We start from the raw sequence: 23042 nt of genomic DNA on the forward strand, positions 1-23042 counted from the left end.
ATTTTTAAAATAGCGAATTGTGCACTGTACAGCAGATATATAATGTATAATAATGGAAGTTCTAGCGCATTATAAGCTGCTAAACCCGAATGAAAATGTTACTGCAGTTGAAAGACTACCAATAACGAGAAACATATTCAATTTAATGATCTTGCATTTGAATGCTAAGCTACACGTTGGAAATCTCGAGAAAGTTGCACTTTTTCAGCTCATACTTTCAGCTCAGTTACACTTTTCAATACAGAGCTTGCTCACTAGGTACTTGCTTAGCAACTCAACGTTTGATACGGTATCGCCTTGTTGTCAGAAAAGTTGTATAAAATTTCAAAAATAAATTAAATACGACATGAAAAAATTCTGTTCCATCCGCTATATTAACCAGACATGCCAATTATTGTTTATTTTGATCGATATCGCATATCGCGCTCAAGAACGTGTCATCTTCTGAAAAGAAAATCACATCCTCTTAGAGAGAGAAGCTACAGATATACCTAGTTGATAGATTGAAATACTAATTTAAAATCACTAGGTTAACAATCTTTTTACAGGCTTACATACATGTACAACAGCTTGTGCTCAGAACAAAATGATCAATTATATTTAATATTGAGCCAGTAAGATAATAATTACCAATAATGGATCTTTACCAGAATCAATATAATTTGAAACCACTGCTTGTTTAACCGGTGACCAAACTGACATAAGATACAAAATATCATTGCAGCAGAAGATTACTCAAAAAAGTTAAAAATTGAACAATGTATGTGAAAATTTAAAAAACGCATTTTAAAAAAATTGATTTTATATTATAAGGTGGTCTCTGAATAATCATAAATTTACGTTTAAACACTCTTAACATGTTCACTTTCGATCTGGGATCAAATACTTATCCTAGAAGCCGACTATGTTTTTCTCATTATAACAATAAAATATTCCTAATAACGGTTTTAACGTATGTCCAGTCTAGATTTTAATTTTTTTTTTGATAAAAATATATTTTTTTGTGTCTCGCGCAAGTGCATGATTGGCACTGAGGTGGATAATACTTGTCGATGGTATAATTTAATATACCATAATAAACTTATATATATATATATATATATATATATATATATATATATATATATATAAAATCAGCAGAAAATGAGAGAAAATAACATAAGTAAATTTTACTACAAACAAATAAAATATCTATTCAAGTAGATTGAGAAGTCAACAGAAATAAATGAACAACCATAAGCTAATACAAACTTTCACTAAAACTCACAAAATAAACAAAAACCCCATTCAGATAAAAGATAAGAGGTCATCCATGGCTAATTTTTACGCGGTCTGAACAGTAAGTCTATTCTTTTTTTTTATAAATAACAAATTTTACATTGCTTTCTCATTACCTTTTCTGCTTTCTTCTCATCTCGTATTTTCAAAACGTGTTCGCTGATAACCGCTTTGAAAGTACGTTTGGACAGAGCTGTTTGTAACCTTATTATGACAGATAAACGATAGTCTTAAATTGAAATACGATTGCCTACATATTTATTGTAAAGTTGACGGGCAGCAATCATCATGAGCTGTAAAATAAGTTGCGTTTTCCTTTCACATTGGTAGTAAACAAGCCTATCGATGCTACTCATATACTTGTTATAACTTATAATAGGTACAGGTTCAGATTTGATATCAACATCTTATTCCCTTCTAGTTTGAATTTTCATCGGGATCTGTCTCCGAATTTTCCTCACTCGGACTTCCGTTAGGTACAATATCGTCGTTCCCAGATTCAAAATCCTCATTCACATGGTCCGACAAATCATCCTCCAAAATTTATGATAATTCAGCATGTTAGGGCACGTTTCGTATCTACTTTTCTACTTTTAAGACGAGAGAGCCCTGACATATGGATATTTTGTCCAACCATATGCAATTCTGTAATATATATGAATCAAAATGGAAAAATCCATACCAACCAAGTAAATGACTCAACTATAGTTTTCACATGAGGCTCATACAACTGCAGGGCACATTGCTAATGCCGAACTAAATACAAGGCTTAGAAAGACCACCACACATATGCGTTATATGCTGGTGCGAAATTGACGTCCAATAAAAGCTTGGCATTATGCGCTAGCATTGTCAACGGACGTGTTAACAGTTTTCTTCCGTTAATTATATACTATTTTCACTCCAGGACTGTGCTGATCTTATATCAATTTCTGATCTTATATCAAAATCTTATAGTCATCGTAAACTATATGATTCTCTTTAATCTGCTTACGAGGTGCTGACTATCTAGTAGCTAGAAGATCTTTATTATCTCAAGGAACCGTTTGACTTCAAATTTAACTCTAGCATTACTTAAATATACTTAATAGTTTAACTACTTTATGTGTGTTTATTATAAGAAAGCACTATTAAAATAGTGTACTCATTCAGAAGAAGTTAGTACTACATTGCTCTCTTATTCTCTTTTTAATATAGTTCTTTTCAACTAAGTTAGCAAGCTTAATGCAGAGTGATTATCCAAATTATGTTATGTTATTAAATAATGTTTTCGAAAGCCATAGTTAGATATCAACAATTCAGGATTTAAACCAAATCAAAACAAAATATAAGAATTTATAAACGGCGTATATAACTTATAAGGTCGAACAGTAAAAACTGATCGTTATATAAAAGGTGTTTGTTTTTGCGAAAAAATCTGAATAGTAGTTGTTTTCCTGCGGCATAGTTAAATTACTACGCTGAAAGTGCTCGTAAAACGGCAGTATGTCCCTGCTGAACGGCTTAGGGGATTTTATTTTATTGTTTCTGGTGTAACGGTTCGGAACTTCGCTTTTTTGTGCATATCATTATCGACTTTACTTTTCGAAATCTTTATGTCCGTTTTTCTGGGTTTAGTATATTTTTATTTCTTTAAATACTCTTTTAAATTTTATCAAAATCTGCAGAGCATCAGAGGGTAAATATACTCGTGTGGGAGAATACTTAACTTATAGATAACATAGATCACTTAAACAATCGTTAAACAACCTAATCCCCTATATATGTTAAATAGTTTCGATATTTTGATCACTTTAGACAAAAAGCAAAACACATTAGAACCAAAATAAAACAACTATACTGGTTAGTCGGAAGATACTCTCAACTTGATCCAAAATTAAAGAGGTTGATCTATAATACAATTATAAAGCCAATTTGGACCTATGGGGTGTAAATATGGGGTTGCGCTAAAAATTCAAATCAGTTAGTCATACAGCGCTGTCAAAACAAGGTTCTTCGATTGATTACCAATGCCTATCGCTATGTAACCAATGAAGAACTGCACGCTGACCTGGAAATCAAACGGATTTGCGAAGTTGTGCAGGATTTCGCCTTAAAGCACGAAAGAAGATTACTAAATAAATAAAGAATACTAACGTGGAAGCAATACAACTGCTGGACAGCGCGCAGGATGTCAGGAGATTGAAACGAACAAAACCATACGAACTTGTGTGAACATTTAGTGTTTAATATTAGTGTAAACTATAGCTATAAGTTAATAATTAATAAATAATAATAATTTTATAATTGAGAAATATATACTGATGAATTTTCTCGCGCTCGTCTTGCTTGTTAATTAATCCAAGTACATAGGAAAAGTTGTAATAAATTAATTGTATATTAAGATTGTACTAAGCGTATCTAATAAAGATGTTATTAAAAAAATTCCTATTCGTAAAATAAAATTTTTTTCACAGTTTCTTTCTGTTTACTAAATATAATAATGAAACATTCAAAATTATATTTTCAAATATTATATAATTACTTTTATTGTTTAGAGACTTATAAGGACATATTATTTGTAGATTGTGGTTTCAACAGTTTAGAAGTGTTGATTTTGGTTTCAATGATAAAATACACCAAAACTTATGCAATGAGAAATATTAAAGGAAGGAAAAATGGCTGCCATACTAGTTGACTGAAAATACAAATTGCTTATTTTTATCTGAAGAGTTTTCTAGGGCATATTGTTACTAGCGATAACAAGTGAATCTATTACGATGATCAAATGAACAAAATATCATGGGTTAGTCCAGGAGAGCCATCCGCATCGACGCCAAAGTGAAATATTCAAGGAAATGAAGGAAATATACAGGAATTTTTCATGTATGCTGTAGATATAATGAAACCAGTTACTTGAAAACGATTGATCGCATGGTACTAAAGTTGTGAAGGATAAACGATTTGTGCTCAAGTGTCACATTTGTCAAACATGGCGCCTTCTAAAATTATCACTTGGCACTAGGCATGTAGCTACACGGTTTCGAATTGTTGAGGAAGTGTAAAAATAGATCGATGATAGAACTGCTACCAAAGCAACATCGTTTTTTGCCCTTATATTACTATATTTCCAGAAAGATGGAAAAAATTGCAGAAAATGATGGAAAATATGTCTGTAGAGTAGTTCCGATAACACGGCCAATGTACGTTATGCCATTGAATCCTTTGCCAAATTTAGTTTGAAGAAACGTATAATTCGTTTTAAACTCGCAGCGGATTTTTCTTTCTCACCTTACTAATTAGTATTACTCTAGTTAAAAAGAGACAGGATGAATTCTGATGCGCTCGAACATGTAAACGAATCGATCTATAGAATTCGATTTGTGTTGGTACTGGTCGACACCGTTAGAGAACTTATAAACCAGCAAACCTTATTTTGGCACTTGTTTTGATAAATGTCTAACTCTGCTCTGTTTATTAAGAAATGTATAAAAACAGTGAGCAGTTTTTCCTATATAGACATAATTTAACAAAATTATTTCGGAAAAAACCATTAGTCAGGGAAGTAATATAAAATCCACTAGAAGGTCTAATGGAACTATAAGACATTGTTTTTAAAAGAATACCATTTTTAAAAGCATATAATAAAGTTAAGTTAGATTTATTATTTTAAATATGTATCTAGACAAGACATGGATATTTCAAAATGGGACATTTCACTACTCTTGATAAAACGTTAATAAAAAATGTACCAACAATACAAGTTAATAGACAAAGGTAAAACTAAGTATAATGTTTTATTAAATTTTGTTAGTCATTATATTTTGTAATAATTCATTGCAGATATATTATATATTATATATCATTCAATAATATATGTATTAAATGTACTGTAATGTCAAAATAATTTACCTTTCATAAATTTATTTTTGTTTCATTATTTTATTTATATTAGTATTTTGTTATGTTATATTATGTTATGTCACAGAAAGCGACGCTGTATAAAATGCTAGTCCGTCCAATCTGCCTCAGTGAAGCACAGGTGTGGTATATATATGTCTCGGAGAGACAACTTGAACTACTCCAAGTGTTCCAATCCAAAAAGGTCCGTACGTTACACAGAGCCCCATGGTTTATGAGGAACGTCAATACACACCTCGAATCAGGCATCCCGTTTGTAAAAAATTTCATAAATATGCTCAGTGTGAGGTTCTCCATAGGAACTTTAGAACACGACAACACGTTGGTCAAATCCCCACCAGTCCACAAATCCCGGTAGTAAGACAGTCCCAGTCGTAACCGAGGGTCTCTGTCGTCCGCAAAACAACCATACCCCAAACCTGAAGCGACATCAGCCGAATTCTGCATAGCAAATGGGAAAATAAGATTAACTCATAATTTATGCTATAGAGTGACACGATTTTCTATATTTGTTTAATAATAAATAATAATATACATTTATAAACCACTGGGAGGCTTTTAAAGAAATTGTTATTGTTTTAACAACCCGTAACCAACGCTTTACTTGCAAACCGGATATAGCAACCCATAAAACAGCAGGATAATTGTTAATATCGGCCGTCATTGACTTGGCGCACCCTCTCCAATGCGACCCCATTGAACCGGATAAAGCCCGAGTGCCAGTTGCCAACGTGGCATTACCATTTTTACCATTACTTTTTATGGACCACCTCACTTAGAGACCAAACAAGCAATAAGCGTTGCCGACGAATGAGAGAAAGACATGGAGCCGGCGTCGTCGACGGAATAGAATGGCTCCAATTTTGATTAAATTCCATATTCCACGAGGGGAGAAAGTAGTTTAAATTGGCACATTTAGTCCGCTATGAGGGAGTGTTATTCGATGTTCGGCATCGATACGACTACGCCATTTGGCACCGGAGGAAAAAAACGTCGTTTTCAGTTAGTTTAAAATAGGATACTCGTGTTTATTGCCAGTCGATATTAGCTGCCAATTTACTGGCAAATATCTTAATAAAATCAATAGGAAATTGACGGCATATTGGACTTTAAATGGCTTGGTTCCTAGCAACTATAGTATTTTTAAATTTATGTTTTATCGTGTCAATCTAACATTTTCAACATGTTGATACCAGTTGGATATAATAATATATGTTAATTAACAAATCATAAAACTATTCGAATATAAATTTGTAAATAAAATATTACAACCCGTATACTAATTTTGTATAGTTATTTTTATACTTTTTGTGTAATTTCAATGACATGCCTTATATAAATAATTCCATATTTTAATATCTTTTAATTTACTATGAACAGCAAAATTATATTTCTTAACACCGCTGTCTTCACTCCTATTTTATTGTAATTTGTACATTTAGTTCTTCATATACCTGAATTTATTTTATTGTTTTCGAAGAACTGTGTCACTTCAGACCTTGCATAAATGATATAGAGAAATAAGATTGCTAATTCCCAGTCAAATCAATTTTTGATTGCTCAAAATTTCAGTAGGGAATTATCTGCTAAAAACGACTATCAACTGTTTAGTAATTTACTACTTTTTACTACCGAATACTTTCAATCATTTTGATACACTATTTTTCAAGATTGCATAACCAAATATTGACTGATAAATAGTAAAATAATATTGACTGTATTTATTTTGTCTTGGCAACTTTTTAGGAATCAACTGTTTAGTAATTTACTACTTTTTACTACCGAATACTTTCAATCATTTTGATACACTATTTTTCAAGATTGCATAACCAAATATTGACTGATAAATAGTAAAATAATTTTGACTGTATTTATTTTGTCTTGGCAACTATTTAGGAATCAACTGTTTAGTAATTTACTACTTTTTACTACCGAATACCTTCAATCATTTTGATACACTATTTTTCAAGATTGCATAACCAAATATTGACTGATAAATAGTAAAATAATTTTGACTGTATTTCTTTTGTCTTGGCAACTTTTTAGGACGTTTTTTTATTGATTTTTTCGACTTATTAAGTCTCGCGATATTTGTTCAAGAATTTTGAATGCTAAAACTTCTTTAATTAATGTTTCAGCGAATTACTAAATTATTATTGTATCTAAAAAGGATACGGTGATTTAATAATCTATAAATATTGTATAATAATATATAGAGATAATTTTACGTCATTCAAAATGAAAGCGATATAAAGCAGCAAGTGTCAAGGCTATAATCATATAAATTATATAGTTAAAGCCTTCTCTTTTCTTTTTCAAAGAAAGTTCGAATAAGTACATCTTCGTCTCACTTATGACACGGTTTGATGAAAGAGACAAACCATTTACTTATAAATAGACTTTTTTTTCTCTTCCGTTGCCAATATAAAATGATTCAAAATAAACTGATCTACACAGCACAGAGAATAAAACTTAAAATCTCTCATAAAATTAACACGGGAAGAAATTCGTATATCTCCTCCTGTTATTGCGTATAAAAAAACAGTCGAAGATTGCATTTGACAGAAACTAGATTTTTGACTATCGACAAGTTCGCCTGCTTTGTAACTATTGAGGGTTTCGGCAGCCTTAAGTCAGTGGTTTATAATACTAGTCCTAACCCTGTTTGTGAGAGCTTACTATTAGCCTTAACAAAATTATCATAACTTCTAGAATACTAGCACCAGGGCATCATAAGAAGAAGTCGTTAATCTGTAAAATATAATAACACCGTAATTAAAGATATAGTAATATAGCAAATAGAATGAAATTTTTAAAAACAATGTACTTTTGTAAAAACAGTTTAGATGTTTAAGCATTAACCTATATAATACCACTGAAACTACTAACGAAATATGTACGTAATCAAAAGTTAACTTTTAACTATTAGAAGCCTGAACAATAAAATGGCATTCTTCATTTAATTATGAAAACAGAATTGTTTAATGTTTAACAAGCAACAATATCCACGGTAAAGATAGCATACACAAAGCATGACAAAACATCATTCGAAGCAACAGGCAAAATTCAAAGTTGCCTGACAGAGATCGATGAACGATAATAAGGATTGTGACCAAAAAATATCAAACTATCGCGTTAAACGTGACACATCTGAGTAATACTACTTCGACTAAACAATATGGCAGGAGTTCCATAAAGCTACATTCATGAAAGGGCTGTTCATCTTCATATACATACTGATTATGTACATACATGCCATTCATCGTGCACGCACTTGTCCTGCTTGAATATTGATTTTTATATTTGATATATTAATATATTGTCAACTTAACAGGTCAATTTAAAAATCCCCGGCCTACCATAGTAAATCAAATTTTTTTGGCAAAATTAGTTTTTTTATTCAATATAATTTCCTTCAAGGATGATACGCTGATTATAGTAACCCTCCAACTTCGATACCTCTTTTGTAGTACGATTGGTCCTCTTGTAGAATACGGTGGATGAGGAAGCAATTCGAAGACCAATTCATGGATTTATGACATGGTGCATTGTTTTGGTGAAGCAACACTTTCTTTTTCTTCAAATGCGGCCGTTTTTCGGCGATTACGTCCTTTAAACGGTCCAATAACGCTATGTAATAGTTGCTAGTGATGGTCCCTCCTTTTTCAAGGTAGCCAATGAAGATTATTCCATGCGCACACAAAATACAGACGCCATAACCTTGGCAGCCGACTCTTGCGTTTTCCCACGCTTTAGAGCGGATTTATCGTGTGCAGGCCACTCGGAGCACCTGTCAATTGGACTTCGGAGTGAAATCGTGGAGCCATAATTCATCCATTGTCACATATAGACGCTAAAATTCTAGTTTATTACGTTTAATCATCTTTAAACGCTGCTCCGAATCATCAACTCGTAGTTGTTTTTGGTCAAAAGTGAGCTGGCTCGGCACCCACTTTGCACAGACTTTTCTCATACCTAAATATTCGTGAATGATATGATGTACACGTTCAGTTGATATCCTTAGAGTATCTGCTATTTGATTCAATTTCAATTTATAGTCATTCAAAATAATTTTTTGGATTTTTTAAATGTTTTCGTCGGTAACAACCTCTTTTGGGCCTCCACTGCGTTCACCGTCTTCGGTGCTCATTTCATCACGTCTAAACTTAGCACACCAATGCTTCATGGTTGATTTTCCTAGGGCAATGTCCGGAAACTCGGCATCAAGCCAAGTTTTTGCTTCAACTGTATTTTTTCCCTTCAAAAAGCAATATTTTATCAAAACAAAAAATTCCTTTTCATTCATTTTATTCACAATAACGAAAGTTGGTTCACTCAGAATGCTATAATTTACAAAACTAGGCGACAGTTGTCAAATTTATACACGCATTTTTTATATGGCCGGGGACTTTCAGTTATAATTAAAACTATAAGCTTATATTAAGTATTCTAAATATATATTTTTAAATCCATTGCTTATACCGATAAATTACAAGTGATAACAAATGGTTCTTAGCTATGTCAATATCATTGTATAATAACACTTCCAAATCATCTAAATCAAAGTACACGTATTTTATTGCTAGAGTATATCAGTAATTATACTGAAACATTTTTCAATTATTTTTGTAGTAGAAGAATATTTTTGCTTAAAACTTAATTTATTAATGTTATTTCACAATCCTAATAATTGAAATTTATCAACTAAAAAGCGGTGCGGAAGAAATCGATACAGGTCTCTATATCGCAAAGTTTAAACGTTTGTAAAGGATCGGCAAAACGGAAACCGATAGACGACGCGAGACTCGAGCTCAACCTTTATTAAATCCTCTTCTAATTCAATTACATCGTCCGAAAATTAAACAAATAACTTCCAATTAGACGCGGGTCGAAAATCATAAACCGAGAAGCGAACAAACAATCGGCGCCGCATCTCTCCTCGCTTTGCCGACGCTTTAACGAGAATTAAACCCGGGACGCCGATCCGAACCACGGAATTTGTTCTTATTCGCAGCCGAAAACGGGAAAATAATATCTCGCCGAGGTTCCTATACATAACCGCGAAAATCGAAGGAGGAAGAATACTCGAGAAACACGTCTTATAAATCAATCTCCTGTTTTTGGTTGCGTAGGTTCTTACACGTGTCGATGTTTGTTTCCTACCAATGTTCATATACAACTTGATGAATAGCTTGCAAAACATCTTGATAAAGTTTTTGAAGTCATTACATTGGATGTTAGTATATTAAAATTGGTCATTATTATTGTACAGTCTATCCAGTGAAGTTTTGTACATACGTCATCTAAATTTATGACGTCAAAACTTTATAATGTTTCGCTTTAAGATACAACAAAATGCCAATTTAATATAATAATTAAGCAAAAATAATGTTATCAAGTATCAAAAATAATGTTTTAAAATTATAGTAAATCTAGTGCATATGTTACGGAAGGACTTAAAACTACAATTAAGTACACAGTTACAATAGTTTGTCAACTAGTGTTGTGTTAGATTATATTTATATTTAACTATGTTCCATACCACCTACGAGCGAGAGTTCTATTCTTTTTTATATAGTTGTATCCTCTGTCAACCTACTCTACCTAATTAACAATTGTGTATCCAAGTAATACATTTTACTTTCATTAAAGAGCATATTTATTTCTTAGGCTAAGTTCTTGTGTCCTTCGGTACAGCGTTTCCTTGTAAATATATTTTACATCACTGTATTTCTCCTTAGTTTTTTCTGTTAATACCGGTATACATGTTTCTTGATAAAACTAGATTTAATCACTGCATTGTCCCTAATGCATTTTCCTACCATATTTGCAAAACAGTTACTATTCTTTCTGTCTGGCACCAATCTTTTTAACTAAATGTCCATTTATTTCCAAACAGTTACAGAAAATTCTATGCCCAAAAATCTTCTACACTACACAATAGCATTTCCCATAGTTATATATTAATTATATACCCATCTTTACTTGTTTCCACTCACATTGTCCTATCTTAAAAATTAGCAGCATTGAATCATATCATATTCAGAAAGTTTCATTCAAGTGAATATGCCCGTAATATATATAAAAAAATAGCATTTAATTTCCAATGTATATAACATTTATTCACAATATCATCATTTGTGAAATTCTTCGTCAATGTGCCTGATCGAGCTCATCCAAATATGATGTTATAAATCATGCCTGTTTTCAGCATGAAGTACAATATATCTACAATGAATTATTAATAAATGTTAGGGCTAATAAAACCTAATCATTTGTTAATCCAACGTTTACCTTTTGCCATCAAGTTTTATTGTCATAACTCTATATTTATTATCATCTTACCATGGGTGACCCTCATTGGTATGTGGTCCCATTCTAAATGTCTGTCTCGTGTAAATACATAAATTGAAATAATAAGTCCTCTTTCATTTTATTATATGGATTCAAAAATTGAATTCTTTTAAAAACAATATTCGGAAGTTTCATTAGACCTCTGTGATAGTTTTCAGAATAACAGTTTCCTTTGAAATAATTGTACTAAATTATGTATCTATTGAAAAACTACTCACTGTTTTTAAATATTTCATATATTTAATCTCTGACAGAGCTAACATCAAGCTGACTTTGATTCGTCATCCGCTTAGTATGAGGACGGTTTTTTTCGGTGAATTCAAGATTATAATTTTCATTTATGAGATATTTCAGGAACCGTGTCCATACTAATATTCAGTGCAGCTGCAATACGCCAAAAATATTTTTAATAATAATCGCAGAAAATTAATACAACAGTAAACATGTAACAGTAAAAATGTTTACCTCTCTAACGAATTTTACTGGCAAGAGGGGGCCTCCTTTATCTCGTTCCTATTCAAAGTAACTGATTAGACACGCAATCTGTTATGTCTGGCTTCGGAATTTTCAATCAGAGTAATAATAAGCAGCGATTTGAAATGTATCAAAACACACAAACCATTAAAATAACGTCTGCCAGTTTATAACATTTTATCACTGTTGTTTTGAAGAATTTTGCATACGTTTGACAACCTGACAACTTTGGCAGACTAGTTGGTTTACACGTTCGAACTTATCACACATAATTGTGCCTCTTTTTAACTAGAATAAAATGAAGAAGAAAATATTGTCTGATTCTAAAACAACAGTTACAAACTAAACAACAACATTTACAAATTGCGACAGGCAATACATTAAAATTCTTGATGACGTATGTACTTTGTAGTTTGTATACATATTTTTACTAGACATCTATTGTCACCAATCGTGGCTGATTATTCTAAAATTTATTCAAAACTTAAACAAGGTATACATATAAAATAACCAAGTAGTTACTATTGAAGCCTGTTATTATAGTTACTATACAATGTTAAATTGTTTGATACTCTCGATTTTCAGACTTCCTCAAGTTGACATTTCTCTTCCTTTCTTGGTGGTTTTTTCAATTTTCTTAAAACTAGATATATAAACCCTTTTCTTCTTTTCTTAGAAACTGGTTCTAGTCCTTATAGTCAATATATTTTCAAATACTTTACTTGTTGTATGTAATAATAAAATTAGTTAGCAGTATTTTATTTTACTCGATAGTTTTAAATTGATTTTGAAAGGGAATTTCAGCTATTTTCTATATATTTCAGTTGGCATGCTGCATTCATTTTAATTATAACTTTAATTGGCATTTCGTTGATTGAAAAAATTGATAAAACTATTGTAATTGGCATATTTCATCTTTTCTCTTGTGTAATATTACTTATATTATGGGACTAAATCAATAATGTTATGTTACTTGAACTTTTTATTTATTAATTAATTACATCTGATATTAGCTATGCTTAGACCGATATTAATTTAATAATTAATTTATTATTATTGACCTGTTATATTTGTATTAATAAACAAGTACGGCGAGTGCGCGATTAATACATAAAAATAAAAATAAACTACTTAAGTTACAGTTAAGAATGCACTTATATATTATACAAGTACGTGTACTTCGGTTCGCTTCGATCTTCGAGTTTCTTGAGTGTTGTCCAGTCCAGTGAAAGTCCAGTGAAACCTTAACAGATCAATTGAATAGTCCCCGGCTTGACACAAAGATGGCGATACTAGAATTAAATCCATATATATTTTTTAGTTAGCCCTAACCCTCAGAAGATGCGTGTATAAATTTAACTGCTGTCGGATCTGTGAATTATAGCATTTTGAGTGAAGCAACTTTTGTTATTGTGAAACGAATGTATAAAAAGGATACGGTAGATGAGGAAGCAATTGGAAGCCAAATTCATGGACTTTTGTCATCGTTTTCAGTTACTTGTGTGTGACACAGTGTATTGTCTTGCTGAAGCAGCACCTTCTTTTTCTTCAAATGCGGCTGTTTTTCGGTGATTTCGTCCTGTAAACGGTCCAATAACGCTATGCAATAGTCGCTGTTGATGGCCGTTCCTTTTTCAAGGTAGTTAATGAAAATTATTCCATGCACACCCCAAAATACAGACGCCATAAATTTTCCAGCCGACTGTTGCGTTTCCCCACGTTTTGGAGCAGGTTCATCGTGTGCAGTCCACTCGGATGACTCTGGATTAGACTTCAGAGTGAAATGACGGAGCCATGTTTCATCCATTGTCACATATCGGCGCAAATACTCAGGTTTATTACGCTTGATCATCTTAAAACACCGCTCTGAATCAACTCGTCGTTGTTTTTGGTCAAAAGTGACCCGCGCGGCACCCTCTTTGCACAGAACTTACTCATACCCAAATATTTGGGAATGATATTATGTACACGTTCAGTTGATATATTTAGAGTGTCTGCTATTTCATTCAATTTCAATTTATGGTCATTCGAAATCATTTTTTTGATTTTTTAAATTGTTTTCGTCAGTAAAAATCTCTTTTGGGCGTCAACTGCGTTCACTGCCTTCGGTGCTCATTTCACCACGTCTTAACTTAGCGTACCAATCCTTGATGGTTGATTTTCCTGGGGCAGCATCCGGAAACTCGGCATCAAGCCAAATTTTTGCTTCAACTGTATTTTTTTCCTTCAAAAAGCCATCAAAATTTCATTTTTTTCACAACAACAAAAGTTGCTTCACTCAAAATGCTATAATTCAAAAACTAATGATCCGAAAGCTGTCAAATTTATACACGAATTTTTTGAGGGTTAGGGCTAATTAAAAAGCATATGGATTTAATTCTAATAGCGTCATCTATATGTACGACCGAGGATTTTTCAATAAACTTGTTATATTGAATCAACAATATTCTGTGAGTATTTATTACACATTTTGTACTACAATAAACACTTATTAAAGACAATTTTCATAAACATAATTAACGAAACTATATTCCCCGCGTTATATTCTTAATAACCATGACCAGAAATATGGAAATCATTAAAGTGGAATATTTAAAGTAACTAGTACGTTGTAGCTTTTTTTTTCCCTAGTTTTGTATTCATCCTTTTTTCCTCCGTTTTGTATAGAACGAGCACAAAAAGTAATACTGTTCAGCCAAAAACGTCAACCAAAAAGTTTTACGTACTCTCGAATCCCGAATTATGGAAGTGGATGTATGCACATGCCGCTTCTATTCGCGCAACAACGTGGAGGCTTTGACTGTCGCGCATAAGAGATTAAAGTCGAAAATTTACAGCCCAGAAATCCTTTCAGCGGCTCGTCCCTTTCAGCCGGTCTTGTATACGTATCAGCGGCTAATTTACACTCTTGCAACGTTCAATATGACGCGGATATATGTCGTAAATAGATACTTAGGTAAAACAATTTACAAAGAAATAATATTTGCTTCGAACTTGCCTCAATGTTTTTGACATAACATTTATAACAAATTAAGGTCCCTCGTGATTCTAACATTCTAGTACAACTGTTCTACAATGATAGACTGAAGAGCAATGCGCATATGTTACAAAAACACGGACAAAACAAGTAGAAAATTCGAGTAAATGTTATTTCACTTGAAAAACACATTTATTGAGATGGTAACTGGAAGAATATATATTAGTTAAAATATTTAACATCATTTTCCGTAAATTTTTCCCATCTTACAATAGGCACTACATCTGGGACGTAAACTTGGAGCAGCAGGGTTTCCATCCCAGCTGCAAAAGTAATCACAATTCCTGCAACAGGTGGTCAAGCGCTTTCCTGCAAGAGAATCACCTTGCGTTTATAGCCGCTATACAATACCTCCTTAATTTTCAACTGACGTCAGTAAGCATTTGAAGTTGCAGTTTCATTAGCTTTATGGCCATAAGTATTCTGCTTCACTCTCATCCTCATATATAACACGCCCTCTTGGACTAACCCGTAAGTTTTTCGCTTGGGATTATAGTTGTACATCCGCTTTTCATTGGTAGTCACAATAAGTGTTCGCATTTATTGCAAAAATTATTGAATATCATTTTAGTTAATATACTTAATAAAATATTTTTTTTGGCTTAGCGAGATATTACTGATAAGTTTTTTTTTGTTTATTTCATCAATTATTCATATGTTATATGATTCCTTTAATAATCTATCCATCACAATAAATATAACACATGATTAAATCGTAACAGTGTTTGTTAAGAAGTAATAAATATAAAGTATGCATCAGCTCGTACATGATGGGTATAACCATATATTCTTGTTCAATAGTGGGTTTAATAATTTAAATAATATTTTCGAATCAGTTAATAACCCCAATAATACAGCTGAAAATTTGCAGCTTCATTGAATATGTTCAATATTACCTTAGCGACAGTCTCATTTTAATATAATATAAAGTATTAACTTTGTTAAAGTTAGTTATTAGAATTATTCCTACGACAATTTAAAGTAAAATCTAAGACTTTCTGTGGTATAGAAATATTCTATTGATTTGACTGAAACAAGTAATTTGACTCTTGTTCAGTCTGTTGAAGTTTATTTAAATCATACAGATTTAAATTATACAGATATAAGACTATAAGATATAAGATGATATATAACTATCGACTATATATCGTATTATTCTTGGGCTTTGGATCAAAAATATTGCTATATTGTAATGAATAGCATGGTTCACAAAATGGAACACTAGTAAAAATGAGGACATTGTCTCGTCTCACGCAAACCACATATATAATGTTGGTACCACACGGTACCTAATATAAGCCTGAGAAAACACGCTGGTTAATATATTTAAAAAGTTTGCTGTAGATATTTACTCATTATTGTAAACTGTCTCTTAAAAACATTTTTTCACAGACAGAGAAAAATCTTAAACCGATCGTCAATAATCACCTTTGAGCCGTCTTGGCCATCAGCAATATCTTTTACTAACACTTATGTCTCGCTAACTTGATTTTTCATAGCCAAACAATTACTTAACATGTTCAAGTGTAGGAGATTTCATATTGTACCTTGTTACAGAGTAATAAAAAAAAACAATTTAGGATTTTTATATAGCAAACCAAACAATATTAAATAATATTGAAACACTATGAGAAATGTATATTAAAGGAATCTATTAGATTGATTTTTCAATTACTGCATATTTTCTTTACTTAATTCATGTATATATATGTTTCTCTACTGCTTTCTACTTTGTCTTATGATCCGTGTGAGAACTAACAACTCGAATCCTATCCAATCTAGAAAGATTTTATGATTGTTAATATTCTTTGCAACGGTCATTTTAACTCTTGATGCACAAGTTAGCATATTTAATAACTGCAATATACGGAATAAATTCTGCTGCATTTACAGTTGAAAATTACAATTTATTTAATTTATCAAAAATTACAATTTGTTAAAATTAATATTTACAGAAAAATATTAATAAACTTTTAGGGGTACCTTTAGTATAATGATAGTGATACTACCTCTCCAAAGCCATATAAATTACTGCCACTCCTTAAGCAAGAATAATAAATATTATATTATATAAAAAAAGAGGACAGACTTGTTATTCTCGAATGTTGTTATTCTTACAGAGCTGTATATACATTGTGATAAAATGGACACATTAACTTGTTCTCTCTATAAAAATATAAAATATAACTTTAAGTGATCTTACAATACTGTAATAGCCGAAAGTAAACAAATCGTAAATAACATTACATAAAATTAAATAACTTCAATTAACAATATTTTAACACACTTGCTTTCCGCGCTACGGAATTAGTTTCAAAGGTAGAATTTAATAATTTTTCTTAAATTTGTCGATTCTCAAATTTTACACCTCCAGATGCCCCCGTTTTCATTAAAAAGGGAAGCAACATTCTCGCTAAGATTATTAATATATAGATACGTTTCAAAATTGAAGCAATTGGTCTTATATAAATGGTCCGCATCTGTGTGGATCAAGTAGGTTACAGGGTTATCAGGGCGTGTTCTTCTTTAACATTGAAATTTTCGGACCGACAACGGAGAAATTATTCGGACACAGGCAATACAATTTTTGATTATATTGAGCGTAAACTAGCTTTTCGGTAATAAAAAATAAAATATGATGAAAATTACCTTTTGGACTCATTTCCAAGGGTAATAATTTTTGAATGAGTAAATGAATAAGACTTTCTTTATATCTAAAATGATAGTACTATTGCCTTTCAAGTTAATATAAGTATTCATTATTTATAAGACATTATTTTTCCTATTAATATACTTATTTGACTGACTTTACATACATTCTCTGAGTTTAAACTGACTGATTATTTAAAAAATAACAATCCAATGTTATGTACATGCTTGTGAAGTACGAGTATTATTAATATAGATTGAATTAACCAGTTGTCCGAAACTGATCTAGCTTATTACTGTCACATATCGACAAGAATTCAAATACATATAAACATTTTTTAAAAAGTGGAACAAAAACTTACCTGTGTGAGTTCGAAGATGCGCCTTAAGATGAGAACTCTTGCCGTATGCCTTGTAGCAACCCTCGTACGAACATGTGTGCACTTTCCTCATTTGTAACCCGTACCGTTGAGAGGTCTGCACCCGAGCGACGGTCGCCTTTTTTACACTGAACAATTTCTCACGCGAGCTCAATTTCTTCTCGATTTTGTTTCGGTTCAAATGCACCGCCACCACGGACACTTTGTTCGCGTGCTTCTTTTCTTTCTTCTTTGCTTCTGTATTATTCGTCTCAGTCTCTTCGTCGAGACGATTTTCCGTATCCGATGGTACTTCCGGTACCGGTTCCTGTTTGATGCTGGTTAAGTCGGTGAGAATACGAGCCACCATATATGACGACGATTTATTTTTTTCGTTGTCATCTTCGTCGTCTTCAGTCAGCGTCTTGGGAAGGGGAGTTAAGCTCTCGACGAGAATCGCTGGGTTTTGATCTAGCTGCTCTTTGTGGGATAGGTCCAAGGGCAGGTGATGAGTATGATGACGGCTGTGGGACATTTGAACCAAGCATTGGGCCGCAAAGTTGATGTCATCCATAGTGCCGGTACTAGTACTGAAACATAAAGTTAATTGTCATTTATTGAGATTTCACTCGTGATACGATGGATATTACTGGATACGATGGATTTAATTGAATAAGGATATAAACATATTTTATGGTCTGATATGGAGAGTCAATATATTATTTTTAAACTGGTAAATATATATGTCAAATAATTTTTTGTTGACTGATATATAAAACTCAATGAAATAGAAACGATTCAGGTTGCATAATTTGTTTTGAAGAAGGAGTTCGTTGTAATCTTTCGTCAAATCATGAATAAATTTCATTAATAATTAACACACAGACCGAGAAAAGTGTTTGCGTCACTTTCCCAATATTCACCAGTTTCGATATTTTTTTTAATTTATATAGTGAAGTATTAGCTTTAGAATTCTTTGTTTGCCGAGGAAATGTTAATTTTGCCAATTTATTGATTGCCAACCAATTTGAATGTCGATCAGTAGTATTATGTTAACGTTTCATTCTATTCTCAATTAACAATTTTACAACTAATACGGCAACATATTTTTTATTAGTTTTAGTTATTTTATGTTAAAATAAACATGGGTTTACAATTTCAGAATATGTTACTCAGAATGCAGAGTATCTTGTGACGTTCATGTCATAGTTAGAACAGTTCATAAGCACATAGATTTACAGATTTCTTTTGAACACCGAATATTGAGTGCTGCGTGTGCTTTGAGCTTGCAAATTATTCTATATCCATTTTATTATCGATATATAATCGATTTTAGAACAAGATGGAGTATCATGTAAAGGTGTACATTACTTTCTTAGATGAAAACGAATTACTAAAGGAAATGAGGACCGGAATAGGTCTATTTGGGGCACAAATATACAACAAAGCAGGAAAATAAGTTTGCTGTAATGATATGAAAATGTAATAGATATTTAATTGTATCTCGAATTATCGCAATTTTAAATGAAGTACGAGAAAAGCCAGTTCCATTTATAATTGTAAAAAGACGTTTAGTTTTACAAAAAATTGAAATAGACTGGAATAGGCTAAAACATATAAACTGTGCGGAGAAATCCGGGAAAATATCTTATAGATCGATAAGACTAAAATTATTAATTAAACTGTAAGTTTTAGTGATTAAAATAATGAAAAACTCATCAAAGAAAATATTTCTGTCTGAAAATATTTCAGGAAATAAATATAAGCAATAGAAAAGATGTGTCAGTACCTTAAACTGATATCTATGTATTTTGCTATGATGATGACGAAAATTATATGAAAAAGGACGTTAGGAATTTTTGAAATATATTTAAGGTCCAATAGGATACAGCATATTTATTTCTTTTTTCTTCTCATAGATTAATCACAGATCTGATATTATCAAATTTCCTTGCTTGTTGTGTGTAATGGAAAACAGAGATTAAGAAAATCAGTGGATCAAAAAAGTTCACCGCCAAGAGAGCTAAAGTTGATGAAAACTTGATTAGATAAGATTGGGATGATTTTGGGAAAGTTGTAAAATTATTTCCTAAAGATGGAAATTGATTCAAATAGTACATATAGTCTATTCAAAATTTTTTTAGTAATGCATCATGGATATTTATGACGTCGAAGTATTGCAATGTTGCCGAATTAACCCTGAGTTTTAATTCAGTTTGGCTTTGACATACAATAACATTTTAATCTAAATAAAATAATTCAATTAATATGTTACTAAATATAATTTATTTTAACATTATACTATATCTAAAAACTACAGTTAATTATACAGCCACAATAATTTATAGGTAAGAGTTAAAATCTCTTATCACTATTGCTTTCAAGAATTTTTCATACATCTGAGAGCGGATCGCCGTCTGGTTGTCAGATGTACCCTAAATTATTCAAAATATTAGTTATAATTACTACAGGTTATAAACCGGCAACCATTATTTTAGCCCTTTATTTTGATAAATTTTAAGTCACTCCGTAATGTATCATATTACTTTGTTTGAAAATGCCGAAAACAATAGATATTCAGGGTCACAAATTGATTGCGGCTTTAATAGGTTATCTCGAAAAGGAACAAGATAATGGAGGTTCCCTTTTGCTGGTAAATTCCATTAGAAAGGTAATTATTGATAATATTAAATAATAATTGTCTCTACAATTTTATTTAAAATGTTTTTAGCGGGTTGCTGTCACTCTAGATATTAGTCTAGGTACTGTGAATAACATCGCTTACAAAATGAAGAATAATACGTTAGAATCACCCAAGAAAACCCGTCTACATACAAAGTGGGTGACGAATTTTGACCATCTTGATACTGTCTATATTCGAGACCAAATATACGAAATGTGTAAGAATAGTAAGTACACAAATTATTTTAACGATTTAAACATAATTTAATAAAATTATTTTAGAGAAAATTGTCTGTCTGAAAAGTATACATAAAAGAATTAGGGACATGCAGCTTTTTGAGGGATGTAACACCTCCTTTCATACACTTTTACAGGGCATATGGTGTAAATGGTGTAAAGATAACCGTCGGAGAGGTTTAATAGGACTTCCAGACATTACCTTGAAACTAATTAAATTTTCAAAGGGATAAAATAAGACCTAGGAAGATAAACTATTTGAGTTTGTGTATCTTTTTGAAACTTGGATATTTCAAAATGATTCATTGTGGCATTCTTGGCGAGACGGTAACAAAAAAAGTGTAAAGACAACAAAAATTGATGGAAAAGTGTTAAAGTTACAATAGCATTCTATTAGGTTTTGTTGATCATTATATTTACTAATAATTAATTGCAGATATATTGCTGGTCGAGAAGGATATTCCATCAAAAACTGTTTGGATATGTTGAAGGAAGTATTGTCAACCATAACACCTTGGGTTTGGATGGATTCGATTAGACATACAGAGGAAGTAATTGATAAATGGTGGAATAGTGAACATGTTTAAGACAGATTAGAAATTAACAGTTTTGTGACTGAAATGGACAATCTGTGGGAAAGTGAAAGTGACTGAAGGAAACTTTCAGGATATATGATAATGCTGTGCAATGCTAGAAACTCCTGAGACAGAGTTAATTAATTGAATCTAACTGTAGAGAATGATATTGTAGGGCGTGAAAGATTTGTGTGCACGGATATGATTTTAATTGTTCAAAATTAAACATGAGCATTAGGTTACGACGTATGAGGAGAAAATATATACTAACTGTTTTGTAGATATGGTAAATGCATTAGACAGAATTCAGTGATTAATTTTATAAAGAATGGTGTACACAGATAGTAACAGAAGAAATAAAATATAACGTGATACCAAGATGACTTGACAAGTAAACACACCATTAAAGGAAACAAGAACTAAACGAAAAAAGTAATTATGCTCTCGAATGAAAGTAAAATACGTTTCGCAGATATACAATTGTTAATTAGGTAGATTAGACCTCCAGGGGGATACCAGAACATAAAAAAAACGCACCTAGAAACTCTACCTTATGGATGGTGTGGAAAAGAGTTAAATGTAAACAAAACAAACCTAACCTACAAACTATTATAGCTGTGTCTTAATTGTAGTTTTAAATCCTTCGATAATATATGTTTTAGATTTACTATAATGTTAAAATAAATTATATTTCATAATATTTTTGTTCAATAATTTTATTTAAATTAAAATTTTTTTGTATATGAAATCCAAACTGAACTAAAACTCAGAGTTAATGCTGCAACATTTCTATATTTCAACGTCACCAATATCCATGATGATATCCAATAGACTATAGTTTCAAAACTTCCAGGAATCCCAAAAACAATGGCGAAGTAAGGTGTTTTCATCACACCAGGCATAAGACGGCTCATGACTGACCCACAATTAATCACGAACATAATGAATAATCAAAAAGAATAATCGATTGCTTTCAAAGAGTTCATAGAGACATTTCTAGGCTACCGGAAAGAACATAAATAAAAATAAGGCGTCAAAAGAATGTTAAAAGAATTCCAAGCTTTATTTTAACTAATGACTCAAAAGTATATTTTCTTCATTCCTATCTCCATACTCTCTAGAAAATTTGAGAAATGTGAGTGAAGAGTAGAGTGAATAATTTCACAGCCACATTAAAGAAATGGAGAAAATATACCTAAGAAAATCGAGCATCTTAAGGGAGACCTTCCTAATTCTTCGTACAAGCAAAAATGTACAAAGAGGAGTCTTACTAGCGAAAACAAAAGGTTTTAGTGTATACTAGTGAACGTATATAAGATAAAAAAATATGCATCATTTATGGTTCATAAATAAAATAATATTTTGTATGTCTATTATCCTTTATTTTGATATTATAACTCCTTTAACATAGCTCAATGAACATGAACCAATTTGCAAGAAACGTGTCGTCCTATAACAAAAGGAAGCACATGCAAAAACACAAAAAAAAAAAAATAC

At 31.6% G+C, this 23042-nt stretch overlaps 1 protein-coding gene across 1 annotated transcript in view; it reads right to left on the reverse strand.

Annotated features, from left to right (window-relative positions):
* LOC143193792 (uncharacterized) overlaps positions 1–23042 on the reverse strand; it is a 450075-nt gene that overhangs the window by 397650 nt on the left and 29383 nt on the right. The window contains exon 2 of the mRNA XM_076400183.1: positions 18055–18641. Coding sequence (XP_076256298.1) covers positions 18055–18625 — 571 coding nt within the window. The 5' untranslated portion in view covers positions 18626–18641. The remainder of the gene's footprint in view (positions 1–18054; positions 18642–23042) is intronic.

Source organism: Rhynchophorus ferrugineus, unplaced genomic scaffold (assembly GCF_030347505.1).
Source record: "Rhynchophorus ferrugineus isolate W39M unplaced genomic scaffold, kcgeb_rfMv2 rfM1, whole genome shotgun sequence".
In the NCBI taxonomy this organism is placed as follows: Eukaryota; Metazoa; Arthropoda; class Insecta; order Coleoptera; family Curculionidae; genus Rhynchophorus; species Rhynchophorus ferrugineus.